Raw genomic sequence first — 22,108 nt, 5'->3', positions numbered from 1 at the left:
CCAAGTTCCTTAATGCCTCGACGAACCTGAAATGTGAATGGAACAACTAGCACAACTCTTGACTGCCAATCGCTTGCAATAAATTCACATTGATACCTACTCTTCAATGGGACTTGCCATTATCTGCGTTGCCAAACTTTCAGGAAGTCAAAAAGCTCGCTGGAGGCGTGCGCCGTGATGAGTATAAGCCCATAATCAGTGTAGCATACAAGAATCATACGGTTGGAACAGCTGGTTTTATTAGATTTTATACATAACTGTCATGACTTGCTAGTGTCAGTAATCATGTACTCTATTCTCTAGCTAGATTGGCTCAAACAGCGCGGTATATCGTGAACGCTATTGTATTTTCTTGTGAGTGTAGGCTGTAAGACCCTGATTAACAGAACCGATGCCATTCTCTTTATCATCTGTGTTTTGCAATACTGTAGCATAGTCTTGTGTGTGTTATACTGTGTGGTCATAAGTTTATCGCTACTCAACTTATCCTATCCAGCGCATATATATTTAAGAGCAAATTGAAATTTACGCTAACTTGACAACCCCCATACCGCTATGAGCTGAAATGGCCATGAAAGTGTTGGTACTAGGTGCAGGCGGTCTTGGTTGTGAGCTATTGAAGAACTTGGCTAGGTACGACTATGTATCTGAGATCCATGTGGTGGACCTTGACACTATTGAGCTGAGCAACCTGAACAGACAGTTCTTGTTTCGGGAGCAGGACATTGGTAAATACAAGGCTGAAGTAGCTGCCCACGCCATTGGCAAGCGGGTTACAGACAAAGTTATTGTCCCACATGTTACTGACTTAACCACGCTTGACGCCACATTCTATAGCCAGTTCCAGTTTGTGATATCTGGACTGGACGCCATAGCCCCAAGACGCTATGTGAACCAAGTGCTCGTGGACATCACTAGAGCCTCTGCGTTTGAGATTTGCATACCGTTTATAGACGGCGGAGTGGAGGGTCTCAAGGGCCACATCAAGACTATTATACCAGGGATCAATGCCTGCTGGGAGTGCTCCATAGACACATTACCGCACGAGTCAGCGATGAACAACCCGATGTGCACAGTGGCTAACAACCCGCGGTCCCTCGAGCACATTGTCGAGTACGTGGTGCTCATATCGAACCCAGACGCAGATCTGGACGACCTAGCAGTATGCACACAATTACTAGATCAATGCAGACAGCGAGCATCGCAATACGGTATTGATTGCTCAGAGCTCACTCTGAGCAAAATGGCTGGGATAGCCAAGAGAGTTATTCCTACAGTATCGACTACAAACAGCATAGTAGCAGCTATGTGCTGCGAGCAACTCAACTGCATATACCGCGACTTATGGGATCCAGAGTCATCGCCAAATTTCACTACGATCAACGGGGCAGAAGGCATGTACATCTTCAGTTTCCAGTACCAGAGAAACCCAGAGTGTACCGTCTGCTCGATGCTATAAACAAGAATATACCAAAAAGTAGTTACAAGTTCAGTTAATGCGGACTTGTAGATGAACTGAAGACTATACTTCCTCAGTGCGATATACTCCGTGTGGGTCCGGAATGCATCGGGGGAATATCGAAGCAGGAGAGTTGCTTAGAAAACTCCGTGCGAAATGTGTCAAATAGTCTCGGACCAGAATTCGGGCCTTTCCTGGAACAGGGAAAGCCATTAGTAATGGACTGACACATGTATATAAACGGGACTGGGGGCAGGGAGATGGTGGATGCGGGATAGTGTAACACTCGACAAGACGGCGGTTAAGATGATCGGGATCAGGAGCGTGACGGTATCGAGGATTTCTGTGAGGGGATATGCGCGTGTGGTTTCTATGCCGAAGGTGATTCCGATGGCTAAGGCGATGGCCAAGCCTATGGCGAAGCCCATGATGAATACAATGCAGAATACCCGTTGGTATGGGATAAAAGTTGAGGCATCTGAAGGTGAGGTTCCGCTGGTGGAACCTTACAAGGTTTTAAACAAGCAGGAGGACAAGGGCTTGAAGATAGCGGAGAGGGCTGCAAAGAGATTAAATGAGATATACAAGGAATCCCAAGAGGTGTTGCGTGTGCTTGTGGAGAGCGGTGGCTGTCACGGGTTTCAATACAACATGAAGCTAGTGCCGGAGTCGACGCTTTCCTTGGAGGAAACTGGCAATTCCGAAAGCAAAACGCAGGAAGAAGTAGTAGATGAGTTTGCAGAAGGTGCTGACTCGTCTAGTAAAGACGTCATATATATAGTCTCGGAAGAAGGCGGGAAAGTTGCAATAGACGAGACTTCGCTCGGGATACTGAACAACACTACTCTGAACTATACCACTGAGCTAATCGGTTCGACTTTCAAGATCACAGATGGTAACTTGAAGAGCAGTTGTGGGTGTGGTTCGAGTTTTGATATCGAAAAATGACCAGATATTATTCACTAGTCTGTCTATTGTAAGCATCTATATAAACTATTTATACAAATATTACCATCATGTCTATACAGTTACACGTAACAACCCTGGACTAAACGATACAGAAGTAGGCTTTTTGTACATTCCGGCACTTATAGGGGAGCTTATATCACTCACCATACGTAAATCATTTTACGACAAGTGCCTTAAGCCCACCAGACTTCGCCATAACAACTATCCTGGCAAGTGGTATATAAACGTTGCCATTGATCTCTTTATTCTTCATAGTCGAACATTGCAAGTCAGCAGCACAACACAATAACAATTTCCAGGATGGATTCGCTGAAATCAGGGTTAGCTACCGCAGGGAAGTTTACCTATAAGGGTACCAAGACAGTTGCCAAGGCTGGTTACAACACTAGCAAGAAGCATATGCATAAGAAAGACAAAGATACACATCATACCGATCACCATGAAGAAGATGAGTACTCGGAAGATTACCATACCCCTAGAAGTGTCAATACGCTGAGGGATCCTTCATCGTTCCCACCTCCTCCTACTAGATCAGGGCAAGCTGGACATGTAGCTGGAAATACTGCTGGTAGTATTGCTGGTAACTACAGTGGTTACTCACAACCTACTGCAGCAGCAAATAACACAATAAGTTACAATGCACAGGCACAAAATACCCCCTATAGCAGTCCGGCACAACAGCAACCTGTAAGTCCACAACCACCTGTTCAGAATAGTCAGTACAATCCCACTCAAAACTACGCAATACAACAACCACAACAACCGGCTGGCACTAATGCCAACTATTCTTACGGAAATCAACAGCATCCAGCAGGTCAAGCGCCAATTGTTAACAGTATTACACCGAATCATCAGTACAATGCCAATAATACATTTCAAAGTAATTTACCTAACCAACAACTCAATGTTGCAGCACCTACACAATCTACAAATAATAACTTTAACCAAATGGCGGCTAATAACACATATACGAACTCAGCACAAGTAGCTTACAATTCTCAACAGCAACAATTACAACAAAACTCACAACAAAATACATACAGTAATGCACCCTACCAAGTACAAGCACAAGCAGCTTACAATCCATTACCTCAACAGCAACAACAGCAGCAACAACAACCAGAATACAATACACAATTACAGCAGAATCAGCAATTACATAACCAGCAAGCCTATGGCCAGCAACAGCAGATATATTCTAATAACACACAACCACAGTATGTTTCACAAACACAACAAACCTCTTATACACAAAATGCACCCCCGCAGCAGACACGATCACCAGAACAGCCAGTATACGGTCAAGGAATAACGCCCCCTGTTCAAGCCAATGCATACAGACCCATGCCGTCGATTCCACCAGATGTTAACCAAACTGCGATCACTTCAACCAATTCTGCCAATGAGGCATTGCAAAACCGAATACCGATGAATAATGTGGACTTATCATCATTACCGCCTCCGCCAACCCATAGAGACAGGGGGCGTGCTTCTGTAGAAAATGAGACAATTGATGAAAATATGCAGACTAACAATTCTACTATTGATAGCAGTTCCGTAGCATCAGCAGATATTAATAATAATTCAATTCGAAACATACCTGCTCCTGCAGTAGGTCCACCAGGCGCAGCAACCAGAGCAGTCCCGCCTCCACCACCTAGAAGAACCACCAGCCAATCTATGAGTACAAATTCAGTGGTTGAGACTTCCCCAGGGATAAACTCAATAGAACAGATAAACAATTACTATGATGGCACATATGCTGGTCATTCCGCTAATGAAAGGCCACCAATTACGAATACTTTGAAAAGAGGCACTCCACCACTCCCTAGACGCAGTACTTCTACTAAAATGAATACACAACCAAACCCTCAAACTCCAATTTCACCATCTAGGGATACCAATATGGATTTGCAAAGACGAAGTACAGTTTCCTCAATTCAATCCAGTAACAGGCCAATGCCCGACCCGCCAATTAGAAAAGATAATATCCAGGAAAATAACATCGAATCTAAACAAGTTAACCAAGAAGTAAATAGTCAAATGTCAGTATCTAACATTGGAATTGGAGATATTACTTCAGAATTGCAACATATTAAGCTAAAATCTGTCGGAAACTCTTATGAAAGAGAGATTCATGGTGAAGCTGCTACTGAAGTGGTTCACAATAAGCCATTAAAGAAAAAGCCACCAACGGTACCCAAAAAGAAGGATTCCTTAAAAGGTAAAGCTCCTCCACCGGTTCCAAAGAAAAAGCCTACGTTAACTTCATTTGTACATAGCTGAGCTAAGTGCTTTTATTTACTGTTCAAATACTTCCATAGCCTTGAAATCAAATTTCTTGTTTGCAATAAACATTTCTTCTTTCTCTGAAGAAATTTTGGACTCTTTAATATAGAATAGAATAGAATAGACAGTATTTATTAGAATAATTATAGAAAAAAAAAATAATAATCTCAGTAACTAATAATTAATGTGATGAGGGGGAGCTTTTTTTTTTAGGTATTTTTATTTTATTTTTGATTCCTTATTTAGATAATAGTGCAGCAAATTGTTGGATGTTAATTTCACCAGAGCCATCACTGACTTCACGCAACATTTCATCCACTTCAGCGTCAGTAAGCTTTTCACCAATAGAGGTCAACACATGCTTCAATTCAGCAGCAGAGATTAGACCGTCACCATTCTTGTCAAAGACTTTGAAAGCTTCTAATAGTTCTTGTTCAGAGTCATTAGACTTTAGTTGGCGTGACATTAGTGCCAAGAACTCGCTAAATTCAATTTGGTGGTTACCATCAACATCGATTTCGTTCATTAGATCGGTGACTTCAGCTTCACTTGGAGAAAGCCCTAAGGATCTCATAACAGTGGCCAATTCACTAGAAGAAATGGATCCATTGTTATCCTTGTCAAACAAAGCAAAAGCTTCCTTAAACTCAGCAATTTGTTCCTCAGTTAAGTTAGAAGACATCCTAATGTGTTAAAAATATAGTATTTGACTGGCGTAATTCAATGGATAGCTCAAAAGAAAAATTAAGTATCGCAAAAAGGTGGCTCTCTTGTATTGTGAAATGTCAGTACTCCTGGGCCGTGTTGCTTTGCTATTTGTTACTCCCCTTTTCAATATCGATCTGATTCTATCAAAAGAAAGGTCTAGCTAGAAATTTTCCAAAACGCTATGGTTGTCACAAATAGTGGTATCCTGATTCAAGTACCGCCCAAATGACGCTAAAAACTGTAACTGCTGCCAAATATGGCCTGCTAATCCCAAACTTTGCGTTTATTATTATCATTTCATGGTGAGAAACGGGAATTCTGCCAGAAATTCAAGGAAATGGCTTCGAAGATCATTTTAACGTGTAAGGTGATGAAAATACGGTTAGATGCTTCTATAGTTAGTTTATGTATTGTTGACTAAGTTTATACTACTATCTATACTACGTTGGATACATCTCATGTCAGTGGTATATTTTTTATTAGGTCTTCAATGTATGCAGTTGTATTGTAGTTTTTGAGCGAGCCTCCTGAAGTTTCTTGGTCGTAATACCAGAATTTAAACTGCTCTGGACTGTACAGGTCGCTATAACAGTGGTCCTGTATCAGATCATCGATGGGTGTACTGTATTCAGAGGCATATTGGTGGCATATGCTCCAGGTCAAGTATGTGTAGAACCTGCTCATTAGCAAGTTGTTGTACCCACCTCCACCAAGCAATACAATATGGCAATTGAACTGCTCTATTAAAGAGGTAATTGTAGATGTCAGGCCCTTTATGGATAGTTGCCACTCACTATACTTGTCGCCTTTCAGGCCATCGCCACCACATTGGATTACAATTACATTGGGTTGATGTTTGGATATACTCGGTACAATAATCCTCTTCGCTATATCTTGTAAAGTTGAATCATCTAGACCGTGTAAGAGTGGGATGTTGACGATGCTCTTACCGCTAGAATTATCCTCGAGAGATCCACTACAAGGGAAGAACCCAGTCTCATACATGTGCAATGAGATTGTCTGCACTTGCTTACTGTACTTGAACGCTTTCTCAACTCCATCACCATGGTGAAGATCAAAGTCAACATAAGAAATGCGATCTACACCGCCACGTCTCAATGTCATAATTAACAGAGCTATGTCGTTGATGTAGCAAAATCCACTGGCTTTCGTCTTCATACTGTGATGCCTGCCGCCATCCCAGTTAATGGCAATGGTCCTTTCACTGCCTTCCAGTATGTATTGTGCTAGCGATAATGTTGCGCCCGTTGACACATAGCAGTACAATGGCAAATATGGGAATATAGGACAATCATCCAACAAGTTGAATTTGGCCAACGTGGATCGCCTTGTAACTTCATCTCCGCTTTCAACATCGGACAGCTCAGCCTCGAGAGCTGTCCTCTTCTTATTATGTTCAGAAACTTCAATATGATCCCTATAATAATGCAATAACTCGGAATAAGTTTTGAAATCTGGTTTTGACGCTTCATTGCTGGTGGTTATATCGTTCCAAGCTTTCCGAAGCTCCATTAACTGATCTTCATTTCCATCGATTTGAGGGTTCCAATTCAATTGCTCATCGAGTATCACGTTGAGGTAGTCTTTTGAGTGAAACTTCTCTAGATCCTTCCTTTGACAACTAGGCACATCAATTATATGGTCAAAGCATTCTAAAAGTCCATAGCTCTCCAACATTGAGTAGATCAATTGTGATTTCTGTCTCTTATTACATGGCAGCAGGTCGACCACTTGTGATTGGAACTGAGATGCACTGATCACTAGCTGAACCATACTTTTTAAATCAGTATAGTTCTAAAATACTTTCTTTAGACAAATTAAGTTGCTACTCATAGTTTTTGACTCGAAAGTTACTTCTATTGCAGTTTGTTCAATATTGTAGGAAATTGATGATAAATTGGCTTGTAAGTCCGACCATTTAAGTCATCATAAAACTTCAAAATCATCTAGAAAGGGCCATGTCTTTTGAATTCTTAATTACATTTACATATTTTAAGTAGGTACTATAGCGTATAGAGATGAATTCACATGATTCTCCCTCTTTTATATATCAATTTTTGGGCAGTTGGGAAATCACCTTATTGACTATTTAATGACATTAAAGTTCCAATTCCTTGGCAACCCAGGTTGGTAGAACGAAAGAGGACTCGTGGATTCTCTTGTTGTAGTATCTTAGCAACTTCTTCTCTTGTTCTTCAGTCATTTCACGCAGTGGTTTCTTGACGTTAGCGGAGGCGTCCTTAGAGCAGACCATGAAACCGATGGTACCAGATGGGTAAGTTGGGATGGTGGTGTAAGCGTACTCAGCAACTGGGAACACTTGGGAGCAGGCCTTCTTCAAGTCCTTGATGATTGGCAAGTGCAACCACATACTTTCGGCTTGAGTGGTAATAACACCCTTGTCTGTCAAAGCACTTCTCAACAACTCGAAGTAAGATTGTTGAAACAAAGTCTCAGCTGGACCTTCTGGATCACTGGAGTCAGTGATGATAACATCGAATGTGTTTTGATAGTCTCTCAAGAATTGGAAACCATCACCGATGTGGGTCTTGACCTTTGGATGAGAGTAAACACCGGCCATGTCTGGCAAGTATTCCTTGGACAATCTGATAACAGCTTCGTCAATGTCACACAGCCAAGCTTCTTCAACACACTCATGCTTGACAACTTCTCTAAGAACACCACCATCACCACCACCAATGACAAGAACCTTCTTTGGGTTTGGGTGAGAGTTCATGGCCAAATGGGTGATCATCTCCTGGTAGGAGAACTCGTCACGCTCAGTGGCCTGGATAACATTGTCCAAAACAAGAACGTTACCGTAGTTGGTGGACTTGAAGATCAAGACGTCCTGGTACTTGGACTTCTCATGGTGCAAGACCTTCTCGACTTTCAAAGTCATGGCTTGACCAGGCCACATGGTGTCAGAGATCTCTCTGAACCATCCATCAACAATAGTAGGGTGTGTAATCTCGCTCATATCTGTATATTCTCGCCGATTGATCTGTTTGGGACTAAATAATGGCTACAGAACCCCCCAATGCCAACATAACTTCCTGAAGTATACTGAAATATGCTGAAAGTTTGCTGGGAAGTTGAAGCTCATCGCAAATTTTGGGCAAGGCTCATTGGAAAGATATATCCCTTGTAACGACATAGTTAACAGTGCTAAAATTCGAGTCTCGAGTAATAAGCTTGACACTTCAAACTCAAATGTAGTCATTTTAGTGGTTATTTAGCCCTTTTGAGATCAGAATTTGAGTGAGCGGGACCAGTTCAAGACCAACAAGGTGTGGAGACAGGATGGCTGATCAGTACGTGGAAGTTTTGGGGGATCTGATAGGGTTGTTGAAGGATTACAAGCCGGGGACTATTACCATCGAGAATATCACGAAGCTATGTCAGTCTATGGGGTTAGAGTCGTTTATTGATGAGCTGGATAACGATATATCGCGACTCTCTACTGCCTCTAAGATTATTGTTATTGACATTGATTACAATAAGACACAGAGCACGGTGCAGGATGTGAAACTGGTGCTCGCATCGAATTTTGATAACTTTGACTATTCCAATGAGCAATTGGAAGAAGCAGGGGACAAACAGTCGAATATTTTGCTCAATTCGTTGACCAATTATGACTCGTTGAAGCAATTCCACCATAACTTGGAATTCCTGTACTTATTAGACACATACTCAAGCGTAGAGTCTGACAACCAGATATCTTCTGGAAACAACTTGGGATCTGGGAATGGAACAAACGGATCATCTCTAACCAACAAAACAGATAAGAAATCTGTATCCTCTGGCAATGGCTTGGACTCTAAACTCAATGAAGGAAAACTAAACCTCTTCAAGTATTTTAGAGAGCTGAAGAAATACATTAATACATTTTTTAAAGAGAGTTGTGATAACAGATTTAAAGTTGTAGCAAATGTGGACAATAGGTTTGGATTATATATATATGAAACACACGGATATTCTATGCGCTCGAGACCGTTAGCCAAAGTATACTTTGAGAGAGCAAAAGTCCCACAACAAAGATTTTATGAGTACATCTATTCTTCAGAGACTGGATCTTGGATTAATGAGAACTCAGAAAACTACTCGGTGGGTGTTAACCTCATTCTTGAGGTAAATTTCGATGACACAGATGAAGATGTTTTCTGGTTTCCTAAAGAGTTTGTGCCAACAGATCTGTTCATTGATGAGAAAGACCAGCTAACGAGCAGAAAAGTATCTGATGTATTATGTCATGCCTTTTATGAATTAGGCTCCTCTAAAAAACAAACTATTGAATTAATGAATGATTTTACCACTGATCTCATACAAATCAGACGATTCAATATAAACAACGATAACCTCGACCTAATTGCAGATATACTCAATTGGACTATTTGGTACAGGACAGTTCTACGACCAATATATTTGAAATTGGTGAGTTCGATTTCTGATGATGATGATCAGCATATTAGAGCAGATATAGCAAACACAAAGGATGAATTCACAGTCGAAAACACTAATCCAGAAATAATGAAAGGGCCTACAAATAAGAACGCATCATTCATGCAAAGAAATTCCATGTCTTTGCAGAGAAGAAGGAGATCTTCAAACAAAGCTAAGAGACCAAGTATGTCTGAGGCAGTAGTTTTCAAGGATGAAGGTTTGCAGCAGTTCAGTCTTCATGAAATTATGGCTGATACCACGACTGAACCGGATCAAAAACCAGACAACTTAAATATTTCAAATAATTCAGAGTCCTTTATTGGGCAACAGGAGTTGATGGAGGGAAGCAATATAATCAATGATGACAAAATGGATATTGATGAAGAGGCTATTAATGACGACGATAGTGACTCACAATCTGGTGAAGAAGGTAATATACCTGTTTTATTGGTAAACGAGGATCATGTTTCATTCAAAGGACTGGGTTCTTGCAGTTTTTATGATGATAAAGATAAATGGGCTAAATTTGTCGAGGATCTTTTTAATGTTTTCAGTTAGTTTAGTTTGTATTAATAAATATAAAAAAAAACTTCTGCATTTGGTTACTACCTTATAATACATAGATATATTTATAATAATAAAACAACGATTTCAGGAAATCAATAAGTATTTATAGTCTGATAATGCCGAATTCTCTAATTCAGCCATTTTAAACTTCAATAATGGTCTTTAAGTATTCACAAATAGACAGCACTCAAAGAAATTCATGTCAACATAACGCTCCAAAAACAAAGGGAACATGCAAATAAATGATTACATCATGATTGTGAATCTGCGGATCTAATCATCGTAATTTTCATCTTCCTCAACCTCTCTTACCACAGCATCTTTAGTAACTTCTGTTTTGTTATCTTCGTTGTTCTCATTGTTTAGACGCTCTTTCTCTTCCTCTTCTCTCAACTTTGCTTCTTCTTCTAATTTCTCCAAGGCTTCTGCAGTTGGTTTGATCACAGTTTCATCAGCAGCCTCTTCAACCTCAGTTGTGCCATTTGTTTGAACTTCGCCATTGACAGAATCATTCTGCTCAGTATTTTCATTTGTAGTAGTAATTTTTGGCTCATCATTTTCTTCTTTCATCTCTTCGTCATTGTTAATTTTTTCATCTGTTGATGTTCCTTCTTGTAACTTTTGAAAGTCCTCATTTGGTGTATCTTTGTTCTCCTCGATACTGCCTTTGTCGGCTTCATCGATTGTTGAGTCCTGGCCGTGAGACTCTTCAGTCATGTTATCTGCAGGGTCGTTTTGGTTAGTCTCAGTTGAGTCCTTAACAGGTTGGGTGGATGATTCATCCGCCATTGTCGTTTCAGTATTTGAAATGGATACTTCTTCTTGTGGCGTATCATTTCCTTTGGAATCTTCTTCAGCTGGCTTTGGTTGTTCTACTTCAGTCTTTTCTTCAGGAACAGATTCTGACGCCTCAGAAGGTTGTTCTATTTGTTTCTCCTGGTTTATTTCACCCGTTAGCTGATCTGCAGTTGTTTCTGCAGGCTTAGCCGTTTCAGATGTTTCAACTTCACTTGGCACATTAGTAACTTCCGTGTGTTCAGCTTCAGCTGTTTCGGTTGTTCCAGTTGTTTCGGAAGATTTTTGTGCATCTGGAAGGTCAGATGGTTCTTCATATCCAGCAGTCTCTGCTCTAGTATTTTCTTCTACTTCAGACTTTTGTGCTGGTTCGTCTAAATGTTTTTCTTGTTCAGTGGATGGTAGATCAGTTGTGACAGATTCCTCGACTGCTTGGTGCTTTTCTCCATCTTGTGTAGCATCATGCATGGCTTCATCCTTCAAGTCTTCGGCAGTTCCAACAGTTTCGTTGTTGTGGTTCGTTTCCTCAGTTGCAGGAACTGGCAAGGAGGTTGTGGTTTCTTCTTGACCATTTTCAACAGGTGGTTCTGATACTTCTTGTTGTGTTTGTTGTTCTTGTTTGACCGATTTGGCACTTTCGGTATTCTCGGTAGGTGTAGTTTCTTTTGCTAGATCCTCCTTTTCTTGATTAGTTGGCTCAATGTTTGATTCTGGTGCTGATTCTGGTGCTGATTCTGGTACTGATTCTGGTGCTGATTCCGTAGCCTGAGGAGCTTCAGGGCTATCATCCAGTTTCTGTCTCTTCTGTGCTGGCTCTACTTCATTAGCATCTGGTTCTCTTTCATTCTTGTTTGTTGGGGCTGGAGCACTTGAAACAGCAGCATTAACTAGGGCATTGATACTTCCGTTTTCTGGTAGTGTCTGTGGTGCTGCATTTGGTTGAATTCTTGGTAGTTGATGAGTTTCGGTTTCTTGAGTAGTAGGATTTTGTACTTCCATTGGCTTGATTTCAGGAATATTAGCTTGTGGTAATTGGTTATCTTCGGTCTTTGGAGCCTCTGGTTGGTTCAAAATATCGGGCTTTGGAGCAGCACCCACTGACTCAGGAGCCTCTGGTTGAGCTGCACCCACTGATTGTTGATGAGCTCCAGCAGTATATGCTGGTTCCGCTTGTTCTGCACTGGGGATATCTGGATTCCTGGGTGGGATCTGGTTATTAGCATTACTGATATCCATAGGATTAGCTTTTGGAAGTAAGTTTGCCTGTTGTTGTGATGGCAATGGTTGTTGTGGAAGAGTATTTGGAATTTGAGTAGGAGGTAGAGATGGAGGTGCCACAGGTTGTTGTAGAGGTTGTGTCTCAGTATGAGGTGGCTGTTGTGTTTGTGGTGGCTGTTGTAGAGGTGCACCGGAGTATAGTTGTTGTGGTTGCTGAGGTTGTTGGTCTGCTGGGTATGCTGGCCTTACATTTAGCGGGTTCACTTGGTCAGTAACTTGTAAAGTTGGTTGTAACATTACCGGTGGGCTAGCATTAGCGTTGTTGTTTATCATCATCTGTACGCTGCCTTGGTTGAATTCTTGTTGTTGAGAGTTATTCGATAGTATCACGTTACCGTTTGATGGTGTGGAGAGCTGTTGCTGTTGTTGCTGCTGCTGTAGTGCGGCGGCCTCTTGTGGGTTTTCCAATTGGGCAGTCAAAGTCTCTAGCCTCTTTCTGATGTGGATGTTTTCTGGGTCCAATCTTGCTGCTTGTTTGTAAGCGTCCAAGGCGTCAGAGAGCTGGTTGTTGCAAGTTTCGTATAATGTACCCAGGTCATACCAGACTTCGCTGATGTAAGGGTTTAGTCTGATTGCTCTTGTGTAAGCGTCCAGGGCGTCTCTGTACTGAGAAATTTGGTAGTACAGCACACCGATGGAGCACCAGAAGATAGGGTTTCTGGAGTCTCTGTTGACAGCCTGTTGGAAGGCGTCGTATGCGGCTGTGTAGTCCGATCTTATCATGTGGACTCTGCCCAGGTGGTACCAGGTAGTGGCGTCGGATGGGTCAACCTCTAGAGACTTCAACAGGTAGCTCAGGGCCTTTTGCGGGTCGTAGAACTGGACGTTGTTCATACCGTACAGGCAACCCAGTTGCTGGAAGACCTTTGCGTGGTGGTCGTTCTGCAAGAGGACGTGTTCGTAGGCCTCACGGGCGCCTTGCCATTCGCCCATGCTCTCGAGGACGCTACCCAATTGGAACCAGATGTCCCACTCCTGCAGCGGGGTAGGGGGCTGGGCGAGGATGTACCTGAAGCACTCGAGGGCCTGCGACCACTTGCCCTGGTGCTTGTAGATGATGCCGAGTCTGAAGTAGATCTCGTTGGCCTTTTCGAAGTGTGGGTCGAGTTCGAGGACTTTTGCGAACGCTTCTTCAGCGTAGTCGAGGGAGCCGTATCTGTCGTAGAGGATACCGATTCCGTGCCACAACTTCGGCACGTTAGGGTTGCTCAGGTGGTACAGGGCTTGCTGGTAGGCGTTGTAGGCCCGCTGCAAGTCGTCGAGCATCAGGTAGCAGTGGCCGAGCGTAGCCCACACGTCGCTCAGCTCGGGGTTGACCTGCAGTGCGCACTCGTACAGCTCCGCGGCCTTCTGGAACATGTCCCGGGACCTGTACAAGTGTGCCAGCGAGGTGAGTCCCTTCGTAGAGGACGCATTGTGCTGCAAAGTCGCATCGTAGGCCATGGCAGCCCTGTCTGCGTCGCCGAGCGTCTCAGCGAGCGAGGCTATAGACAGCCAAGTCTCAGCAGTAGACTGTGTGAGCGGATCCAGTTGCTGTTCGTTTGTGGCATTAGCAGTTGTAGTTGTAGTTGTAGTAGCATTAGCACTAGCATTGCCAGTTGTAGCAGCTGCTGCTGCAGCTGCTACTGCACTAGGAGTGGTAGCCATAACGGAGGTATCAGTGTTAGTGGTACTGTTCTCCATTATTCTTAAGCGTGGTTATCTAGTTTTCGCAAAGAGAGAGGGAGAAGTAATATGCAATTGAAATAGTTTAAAATGCTAAAAGGGCTATAAAAGAGAGAGAGCGAGAGAGGGCGAGAAGGAAGCGAAGAAAAGATTGATTGTGGGATTGTTGACAAGTGCGAATGATAAACAGATAGGAAAAGCAATCCGAAGCTTTCTTACAGAAAGCAAATGACATTCAACCCAACAGCAAAGCAACAGCCAGAGAAACATTGGCAACACCACTGATAGACAGACAACTGATAGACAGACAACTGAAAAGAAACCCAGCAAAGCTGCGAATTGCGAATTTGCAGAAGAGAGAGAGACACTACTGAGATCATTATGGACGTAAAAGAGACAGGTTTGTTTATCAGTACGTACGTACATCATGTGCTCTATCCGTATATACGTACATCAGACTATACGGCACATCAGATGATTGGCCGTATAGTAGTATATAATTGCATCTAGACACTCTACACGGCACATACACCTGATTGGTGCCGTGTGAGACGCTCATTCCTGTATCTTTTGCCAAAAAATCGCTTCGAAGCTCTCTCTAACTCTAACTCGCACTCACATCCCAATCCCAATCCCAATCTCAAAACTCAAAGCTCAAAACTCAAAACTCAAAACTCAATCGGTATTGCGCTGAGCAACACTGGTCCATAGATACAGATATTAAACGCACAAGTAGTGAAGCTCTTTACGTAGGGATTTCTCAGTGCAAGGGTGGTGGTTAAAAGTAAAGTAATCGAAAAATAGCGATGTCGCAGAGGAAGTTACAGCAGGAGATTGACAAGCTTTTGAAGAAAGTGAAGGAAGGGCTGGAGGAGTTCGACTCTATATATGAGAAGTTTCAAGGCACTGAGTCCTCGAACATCAGCTACCGTGAGAAGCTGGAAGGGGACTTGAAGCGGGAGATCAAGAAGCTGCAGAAGCAGCGGGACCAGGTGAAGACGTGGTTGAGCAAAGAGGATGTGAAGGACAAGGACACGGTGCTGATGGAGACGCGGAAGCTGATCGAGAACGATATGGAGAAGTTCAAGCAGATAGAGAAGCTGATGAAGACGAAGCAGTTCTCGAAGGAGGCGCTGACCAACCCGGATATCATCAAGGACCCGCGCGAGCTGCGCAAGAGAGACGAGTCCCTCTTTATCCACGAGTGTATCGACGAATTGACGAAGCAACTGGAGAGTCTGGAAGCACAGGAAGACAATGAGCACCAGATAGAGAGACACGAATTCCACATAGCGAACTTGGAAAACATCTTGAAGCTGTTGCAAAACAACGAACTAGACCCAGATAAGCTCAATGAGTTCCATGACGATATCAAATACTATGTCGAAAACAACGACGACCCAGATTTCATTGAGTACGAGACAATATACGAAGATATAGGATGCGAGTTGAACAAAGCCGCCATCGCTGCACAGCAAGAGGAAAGCATCAAGAGCACCCCAAAAAAATCTCCCACGAAAAAGAGCTCAAAGATCTCAGGTTCTGCTGCCAAGAGATCACCTACTCCATTGGCTGGAACAGCCAATGCTAACAAAAATGAATCTTCTGACAAGACAAAGACCATTGATACTCAAGAAACAAAAGCGGATAAGAGCAAGCCTGAAGAAATTATTAAATCCGAAGATAAGCCAACTAAACAAGCAGAAGACGAGCAATCGAATAACGAAGGTGATGATAATGAGGATGAAGATGATGATAAGGAAGATGATTACGTGGAACCAGTAGACAGAACAGCAGAAATTAATGAAATTCTTCAACAGGATATCCAACTAAACTCTACAGCTATGAACAACCCGCTGTTTAAAGATGAGATCCAATACTGGCTGGAATCAAAGAGAAACTTACTTCAACCGATCGAAGATATGACCCCTGCAATGATACAGCAACTGGAGTCCTCATTGTTGAATTGCCCAGATTCTTTGGATGCAGACTCTCCAAGCTTATATCGAAAGCCACTCTCTCAGCATCATCCTACCTCAATTTTTTTCCCAAACGAGCCTATAAGGTTTGTATATCCGTTTTACGAACAAACTCAACCTAATCATCAGAATGGTTCCGAGGGCAGAAACAACAAGCATGAAGATATATATTCCAGGACATCGCTCGCTAAGATCTTCAACATGTTTGACCTGGATACTTTATTCTTTATTTTCTATCATTATCAAGGTACATATGAGCAATTTTTAGCTGCAAGAGAGTTAGCAAAAATTAGAAACTGGCAATTCAATAAGAAAGACAGGTGTTGGTACTATAAGGAGATAGAAAAACTACCACCCGGAATGACTAAATCTGAAGAGGAATCATGGAGATATTTCGATTTTAAAAAGAGTTGGCTATCAAGACGTTGCGGAAGCGATTTTGTCTATAACGAAGCAGACTTTGAAAAGCTTTGATACTGCAACAGCATTACACTTGTAAAGGCATTACTTAATATAGTTTTATTTTAGAACACCTGCATAATCTTTCCAAAGCTTGTAACTATTAATCATATCCAATATAGTTTATAAATATAAATTATTTGTATTTCTCAACTAACTTATAGCGGTATTTAAAAGATGCTCTAATCTTTCTTCTCTATGAGTATTAATAATTTAGTGATGGGAACAATGGTGAGCGTACTTTTATATGACCGACAAAAGCTATCATATGTATATACACTAAACCCAGTCATATACGTGTATGTGCGTATGGAGCCTATTTCTTTAAGGCGTACCTTTTTAATCCTGTCAGTTTGTTTTACTATTGGCCAAAGGGCATCAAGTTCTATAATGAAAACATAACATTCAGGATATAGTAATAAAAATGTAAGTCTAGCACTGAGGAAAAAAAGTACTCGATCTCAATTCCTCTATTTAAACCAATTCCTGTTTCAAAAACTCATTACTGAAATAAGTTACTTGTTGAAAGTTATATTCAAATCCTTCTTTACCCCCATAGTATGGATCATCCACGATCTTCTTGAACTTTGAGTCAGTGTTCCAATTGCCAAACAAAAATATCTGTGCTCTGGAACCCTTGGGTTTTATCCTCTCTAGACTCTTGTAGTTGGACTCATCCATGCAAATGATGTAGTCAAACTCATTGAAATGGTGCGCTCTGATCTGTTGAGCCCTGTGATTAACAGGCACGCCATGAGACCTGCATGTAGAAGAAGATCTAGAGTCTGGAGATTCTCCTACGTGGTAACCAGCAGTGCCAAACGAGTCAATCTTTTCAAATCGACTTTCCAAATTGTTCTCCTTAACAGTATGTTTGAATACAGCTTCTGCCATGGGCGATCTACAGATATTTCCGAGGCAAACGAATGCAACTGAAAGCTTTTTATCTGTTGTCATGATTGTGTCTGTTGTGGTGTATACACTATAGTTGTCTTGTTCTCAATGAAAAGATGGGTGACTCTTAAATTTAAGCTCTACTTATAAGTATTTTTCAGTTTGCAAATTGAAAATTGAAAGAAACGCTTATTATGTCATCGAGTGCTACAAAGAGGCCATCAAATGGGCATCGACTTCTACAACCGATATATATACGAATGTGCCAGGGTTTGGCTTCCCCAGACTTCAAGAAAGGCTCTATTATCTGGAGGTATTACTTTCTCGAGGAAGACTAGGGATTAACGCACGGTTTTTTCTTTCAGCATTGTTTGACCTCATCGATGGCATACTAAAAGGAGAACGATTATCACAGCAAGAGCAGCTCCTATTGTTCTTCAGTTCAATGGGAATTACAATGCACAGAACTGTCTTGTATGTACTTGTTTTAGCCGTGCACTGATCTTCTTTTACCAGTATTCATGACCCACATATTTTTTGTATATCCATTAAATCCGGTGTGCCCTACTAATGAAAGCAATTGCTGGATATTAAGACAACAATTTATTGCAGAAATATAGAAATGTCTCGAGGGGCAAGGGACAGCAAATGTTAGCTCAAACTAGCCCAGGAAATGCTGCTTGATTTGATGTACAGTAGAGATAAGGCCAGAGTAATCTTAGTGGGGCTGGGGGGGGTGGGGCAGGACATTTTCTTTCTTCGCAATTGACGATTTCATTGTCAGGTTTTGTGGATAAACTGTTCATGACTTTTTATTGGTTCCTGAATTTGAGGACATTTTAGGTATAAATTTTAATCATTATATATTTAGCTCTGGTCATGCTTAAGATTCGGTTAGTCTTAAGAGATAATTTTTGGTTGTTGTTTCTGTATATCATCAAATTCGCGTTCACTTTGCAATTCGTCTTTTTATGTTGCTGTCATTTCTCAATGGCAGTGATCGATTTAGGATCTGGCAGATTTCAGTGTACCCAAAGTTAATAATCCCCCATTTACATGTAATGCATGTTTTTTTGCATTGCGATAGTGAATAGAAGGCATTTGTATAAAAACACAACTGTAGCACTTAATACATTGTATATTTGTTCTTGTGGAAATTACTGCTATAAAACCGTATGATGAAAAAAGAGTAGAAAATACAAACTATAAAAGGACGATATATATAAATTTGAAAATGTTTTTGTTATCAGTACTAAATAGATTGAAATTTGATTGCGTAAAGGAAACTAACTTTTATAAACTACTATGAACAGCTCTATTTCAACATTTTGAATAATTCAAACAACACATCAAACCAAATTACAGTGTTTGATAAGCCAGTATCGAAGCACATAAAGTAAATTTGAGTGAAAAGAAGACTGTTTTAAAGAATCTCAAAAAAAAAATTTGAAATTGCATTTAAAACCTGAGAAATAGATCGCTGTATCATCGAAATATTACAACCGTTAAGTCACCTCTACCCAGCGAACACTCTGATCATGAAATATTGAATTATTCGGCTAGGGAATCGCGTCAAATTCATATTGAAAACTTAAAAAAGAACATGTCAAATTTATAGAGCCTTCTTCAATGGAGAAGATAGCTTTTGGCCGTGGTAGAACTTAACGACCTTTTCAGCTCTTTCAGCGATACCTTCTGGAGTGAAGCCGAAGTAGTCGTAAACTTCTGGTGCCTTACCGGAAGCACCGAATCTGTCGATACCGAAAGATTCGTGAGCGTACTTACCCCAACTCTTGGTGGACAAGACTTCGACAGACATGACTGGAGCACCGTCTGGTAGGACGGACAACTTGTAATCTTCTGGTTGTTGGTCGAAGGCTAGGAAGTCTGGCAAGGAGACAACACGGGCGGTGATACCCTTAGCAGCCAAGACCTTGACAGCGTCAACGGTCAAGTAAACTTCGGAACCGGTAGAGACCAAAGTGATGTCGGCGTTGTTGGCTTCCTTCAAGACGTAACCACCCTTTAGAGCCTTTTCAACAGAGGAACCTTCCAATTGTGGCAAGTTTTGTCTGGATAGGGCAATGACGGATGGGGTGTGCTTGGATTCCAAAGCGACCTTGTAAGCAGCGGAGGTTTCGTTACCGTCAGCTGGTCTCCAGACGTGCAAGTTTGGCAAAGCTCTGAAGTGAGCCAAGGTTTCGATAGGTTGATGGGTTGGACCATCCTCACCGACACCGATGGAGTCGTGGGTGGCAACGTAGATGACTGGGTGGCCGGATAGAGCGGACAATCTGACGGCACCGGCGGCGTAGGAAACGAAGTTCAAGAAAGTACCACCGTAAGCCTTGTAGTTGGCACCGAAGGCGGAGATACCGTTCATGATAGCGGCCATACCGTGTTCTCTGATACCGTATCTGATGTATCTACCGGAGTAGTCACCCAAGCCGGAGGATGGTGGTTGGAAGTCGACGGCCTCCTTCCATCTGGTCAAGTTGGATGGGGTCAAGTCAGCGGAACCACCGATCATTTCTGGCAATTCATCGTAGATGCTTTGGAAGACGATTTCGGACAACTTTCTGGTAGCGACGGCGGAGTCAGCTGGAGTGTAAGTTGGCAACTTAGAGCACCAGCCAGCTGGCAATTCACCGGCCAATCTTCTAGCCAATTCCTTACCCTGTTCTGGGTACTTTTGTTGGTACTTGGCGAACTTGGCGTCCCATTCTTGGTTAGCCTTGGCACCTGGGGTGGCGATCTTGGCTTGGTAGTAGTCGTAGACTTCTTGTGGGACGACGAAGGACTTCTCTGGGTCGAAACCGAACTTCTTTCTTAGTTGCTTCAAGTCGTCTTCCTTCAATGGGGAACCGTGGACGGAGTGAGAGCCAGCGTTTAGGGAACCGTAACCGATGGTGGTGGTCATCTTGATCAAGGTTGGCTTGTCCTTGGATTGCTTAGCCTTGTTGACGGCTTGAGCGATGGCGTTTAGGTCCTCGTTACCGTTCTCGACGTGTAGGACTTCCCAGCCGTAGGCTTCGTATCTCTTGCAGACGTCTTCATCGAAGGAGACGGTGGTGTTACCATCGATGGTGATCTTGTTGTCGTCGTAGATGGCAATGATGTTACCTAGCTTCAAGTGACCGGCCAAAGAGCAGGCTTCGGAAGAGACACCTTCTTGCAGACAACCGTCACCCAAGAAAGTGTAGACGTAAGAGTCAGACAAGGTGAAGTCTGGCTTGTTGTAAGTAGCGGCGAAGTTGGCTTGGGCGATGGCCATACCGACAGCGTTGGAGATACCTTGACCCAATGGACCGGTGGTGACTTCGACACCTGGCAACTCGAATTCAGGGTGACCTGGACATCTGGAGTTCAATTGTCTGAAGTTCTTCAAGTCGTCGATGGAGAAGTCGAAGCCAGTCAAGTGCAACATGGAGTACAGCAAAGCACAGGCGTGACCGTTAGACAACACAAATCTGTCTCTGGCGATCCAGTCTGGGTTCTTTGGGTTGGTTCTCATCTGGGACCAGACGACGTGGGCAGCAGGAGCCATACCCAATGGGGCACCAGGGTGACCAGAGTTAGCCTTGGAGACTTGGTCAACAGATAGCAATCTGATAGTGGAAACAGCTAGCTTATCAATTTCACCGAAAGACATTTTGATTATGTGTTGTGTGATTTTGTTTTGCTTGTCTTTTTTTCTTCTACTTCCCAAACCTTGAAAAGGAATTAAAATGATTACCCAAGGGGAAAACCACCCAATATATATGATTTCAAAATTTTTTTTATCTCTGTGATCCCCCTCAAAAGATTTTCCCAATTGGCCACTGGAATCAATTCAATCGATTGCAGTTGATTAGAATGCATAGGAGGTACACACTTGCTCGCATCCTCGAACCCGGTTTTCATTAAGCAGGGCCCAGAAGACCTGATGTGTCATACTGTACAAAGTGATATCCATACTATAGGGGATGCCATCTGTGTCTTGCCATCTATAGCAGTTTGCTTAGAGTTTGCTTAGCAGAGAAAGCAGTTTGCTAGTAGCTTGCTAGTAGCTTGTTAGTGCTTGTAGTTCGATTGATTTGGGTTTGGGATTTGGGTTTTGGGTTTGGGATTTGCTGCTAATAGGGGTTATAGGGGACTTATCAGGGGTGGTGATGTAAGGGGTACTGTACAGGGGGGGGTCATTAGTGTTGTGGGTACGGGTGGCTGCAGGTGTTTCTAAGTATTGCTTTTCGTGTCTCTCACTCTGCTGTTACTGTGCACTCTTGTGCAGGTGGTATAGGGGGAGGGGGGGGGGTGCGCAAGTAGCAGGATTTTCTGTGGTTCTGATGTACGAGAGTTCGTACGTCTGTAGGCATAGCACCGATTCTGTCTGACACACCGACCGCGTTTTGTCTCCCAAAGGCTCTGAAAACACCGCAAGGTTTTCCCCGGTGAACGGCCGCACGGTCTCTGGGGATAAAACACCGCGCTATTAGCGTTTTATTTTCTGTGCGGTGCGTTCATTTCTGTGCAACTATTTTTATTATTGTGCGTAGTTGACTGAGGAGGCGGGCTTACAATTTGTTAAGATATAACACCGCCC

The 22,108-nt window shown here is 42.5% G+C and overlaps 11 protein-coding genes across 11 annotated transcripts; 5 read left to right on the top strand and 6 right to left on the bottom strand.

The window, feature by feature from the left end:
* Positions 1–565: 565 nt before the first annotated feature.
* Positions 566–1,459, top strand: UBA3 (NEDD8-activating protein UBA3; the record flags this gene model as incomplete). The annotated part of the gene is made up of 1 exon (XM_445481.1): positions 566–1,459. One exon carries the CDS (start codon positions 566–568, stop codon positions 1,457–1,459), a length of 894 nt encoding a protein of 297 aa, XP_445481.1.
* A 267-nt stretch (positions 1,460–1,726) lies between these two features.
* ISA2 (Isa2p) lies at positions 1,727–2,407 on the top strand (the record flags this gene model as incomplete). The annotated part of the gene is made up of 1 exon (XM_445480.1): positions 1,727–2,407. One exon carries the CDS (start codon positions 1,727–1,729, stop codon positions 2,405–2,407), a length of 681 nt encoding a protein of 226 aa, XP_445480.1.
* Positions 2,408–2,728: 321 nt separating this feature from the next.
* On the top strand, positions 2,729–4,714 carry GVI51_D01375 (uncharacterized protein; the record flags this gene model as incomplete). Its single annotated transcript, XM_445479.1, has 1 exon — positions 2,729–4,714. The coding sequence occupies one exon, from the start codon at positions 2,729–2,731 to the stop codon at positions 4,712–4,714; it is 1,986 nt and encodes a 661-aa protein (XP_445479.1).
* Positions 4,715–4,955: 241 nt separating this feature from the next.
* Positions 4,956–5,399, bottom strand: CMD1 (calmodulin; the record flags this gene model as incomplete). Its single annotated transcript, XM_445478.1, has 1 exon — positions 4,956–5,399. The coding sequence occupies one exon, from the start codon at positions 5,397–5,399 to the stop codon at positions 4,956–4,958; it is 444 nt and encodes a 147-aa protein (XP_445478.1).
* Positions 5,400–5,881: 482 nt separating this feature from the next.
* HOS1 (histone deacetylase) lies at positions 5,882–7,219 on the bottom strand (the record flags this gene model as incomplete). Its single annotated transcript, XM_445477.1, has 1 exon — positions 5,882–7,219. The coding sequence occupies one exon, from the start codon at positions 7,217–7,219 to the stop codon at positions 5,882–5,884; it is 1,338 nt and encodes a 445-aa protein (XP_445477.1).
* A 325-nt stretch (positions 7,220–7,544) lies between these two features.
* SPE3 (spermidine synthase) lies at positions 7,545–8,426 on the bottom strand (the record flags this gene model as incomplete). Its single annotated transcript, XM_445476.1, has 1 exon — positions 7,545–8,426. One exon carries the CDS (start codon positions 8,424–8,426, stop codon positions 7,545–7,547), a length of 882 nt encoding a protein of 293 aa, XP_445476.1.
* Positions 8,427–8,749: 323 nt separating this feature from the next.
* Positions 8,750–10,447, top strand: MED1 (Med1p; the record flags this gene model as incomplete). The annotated part of the gene is made up of 1 exon (XM_445475.1): positions 8,750–10,447. The coding sequence occupies one exon, from the start codon at positions 8,750–8,752 to the stop codon at positions 10,445–10,447; it is 1,698 nt and encodes a 565-aa protein (XP_445475.1).
* A 282-nt stretch (positions 10,448–10,729) lies between these two features.
* CYC8 (transcription regulator CYC8) lies at positions 10,730–14,212 on the bottom strand (the record flags this gene model as incomplete). The annotated part of the gene is made up of 1 exon (XM_445474.2): positions 10,730–14,212. The coding sequence occupies one exon, from the start codon at positions 14,210–14,212 to the stop codon at positions 10,730–10,732; it is 3,483 nt and encodes a 1,160-aa protein (XP_445474.2).
* A 788-nt stretch (positions 14,213–15,000) lies between these two features.
* Positions 15,001–16,647, top strand: NOT5 (CCR4-NOT core subunit NOT5; the record flags this gene model as incomplete). The annotated part of the gene is made up of 1 exon (XM_445473.1): positions 15,001–16,647. One exon carries the CDS (start codon positions 15,001–15,003, stop codon positions 16,645–16,647), a length of 1,647 nt encoding a protein of 548 aa, XP_445473.1.
* Positions 16,648–17,106: 459 nt separating this feature from the next.
* LTP1 (tyrosine protein phosphatase LTP1) lies at positions 17,107–17,589 on the bottom strand (the record flags this gene model as incomplete). The annotated part of the gene is made up of 1 exon (XM_445472.1): positions 17,107–17,589. The coding sequence occupies one exon, from the start codon at positions 17,587–17,589 to the stop codon at positions 17,107–17,109; it is 483 nt and encodes a 160-aa protein (XP_445472.1).
* Positions 17,590–19,138: 1,549 nt separating this feature from the next.
* On the bottom strand, positions 19,139–21,178 carry TKL1 (transketolase TKL1; the record flags this gene model as incomplete). Its single annotated transcript, XM_445471.1, has 1 exon — positions 19,139–21,178. One exon carries the CDS (start codon positions 21,176–21,178, stop codon positions 19,139–19,141), a length of 2,040 nt encoding a protein of 679 aa, XP_445471.1.
* Positions 21,179–22,108: the final 930 nt, after the last annotated feature.

This window comes from Nakaseomyces glabratus, chromosome D (assembly GCF_010111755.1).
Source record: "Nakaseomyces glabratus chromosome D, complete sequence".
Classification (NCBI taxonomy): domain Eukaryota; kingdom Fungi; phylum Ascomycota; class Saccharomycetes; order Saccharomycetales; family Saccharomycetaceae; genus Nakaseomyces; species Nakaseomyces glabratus.
The sequence above is the reverse complement of the archived record's forward strand: the minus strand, read 5'-3'. Positions and strand labels throughout refer to the sequence as shown.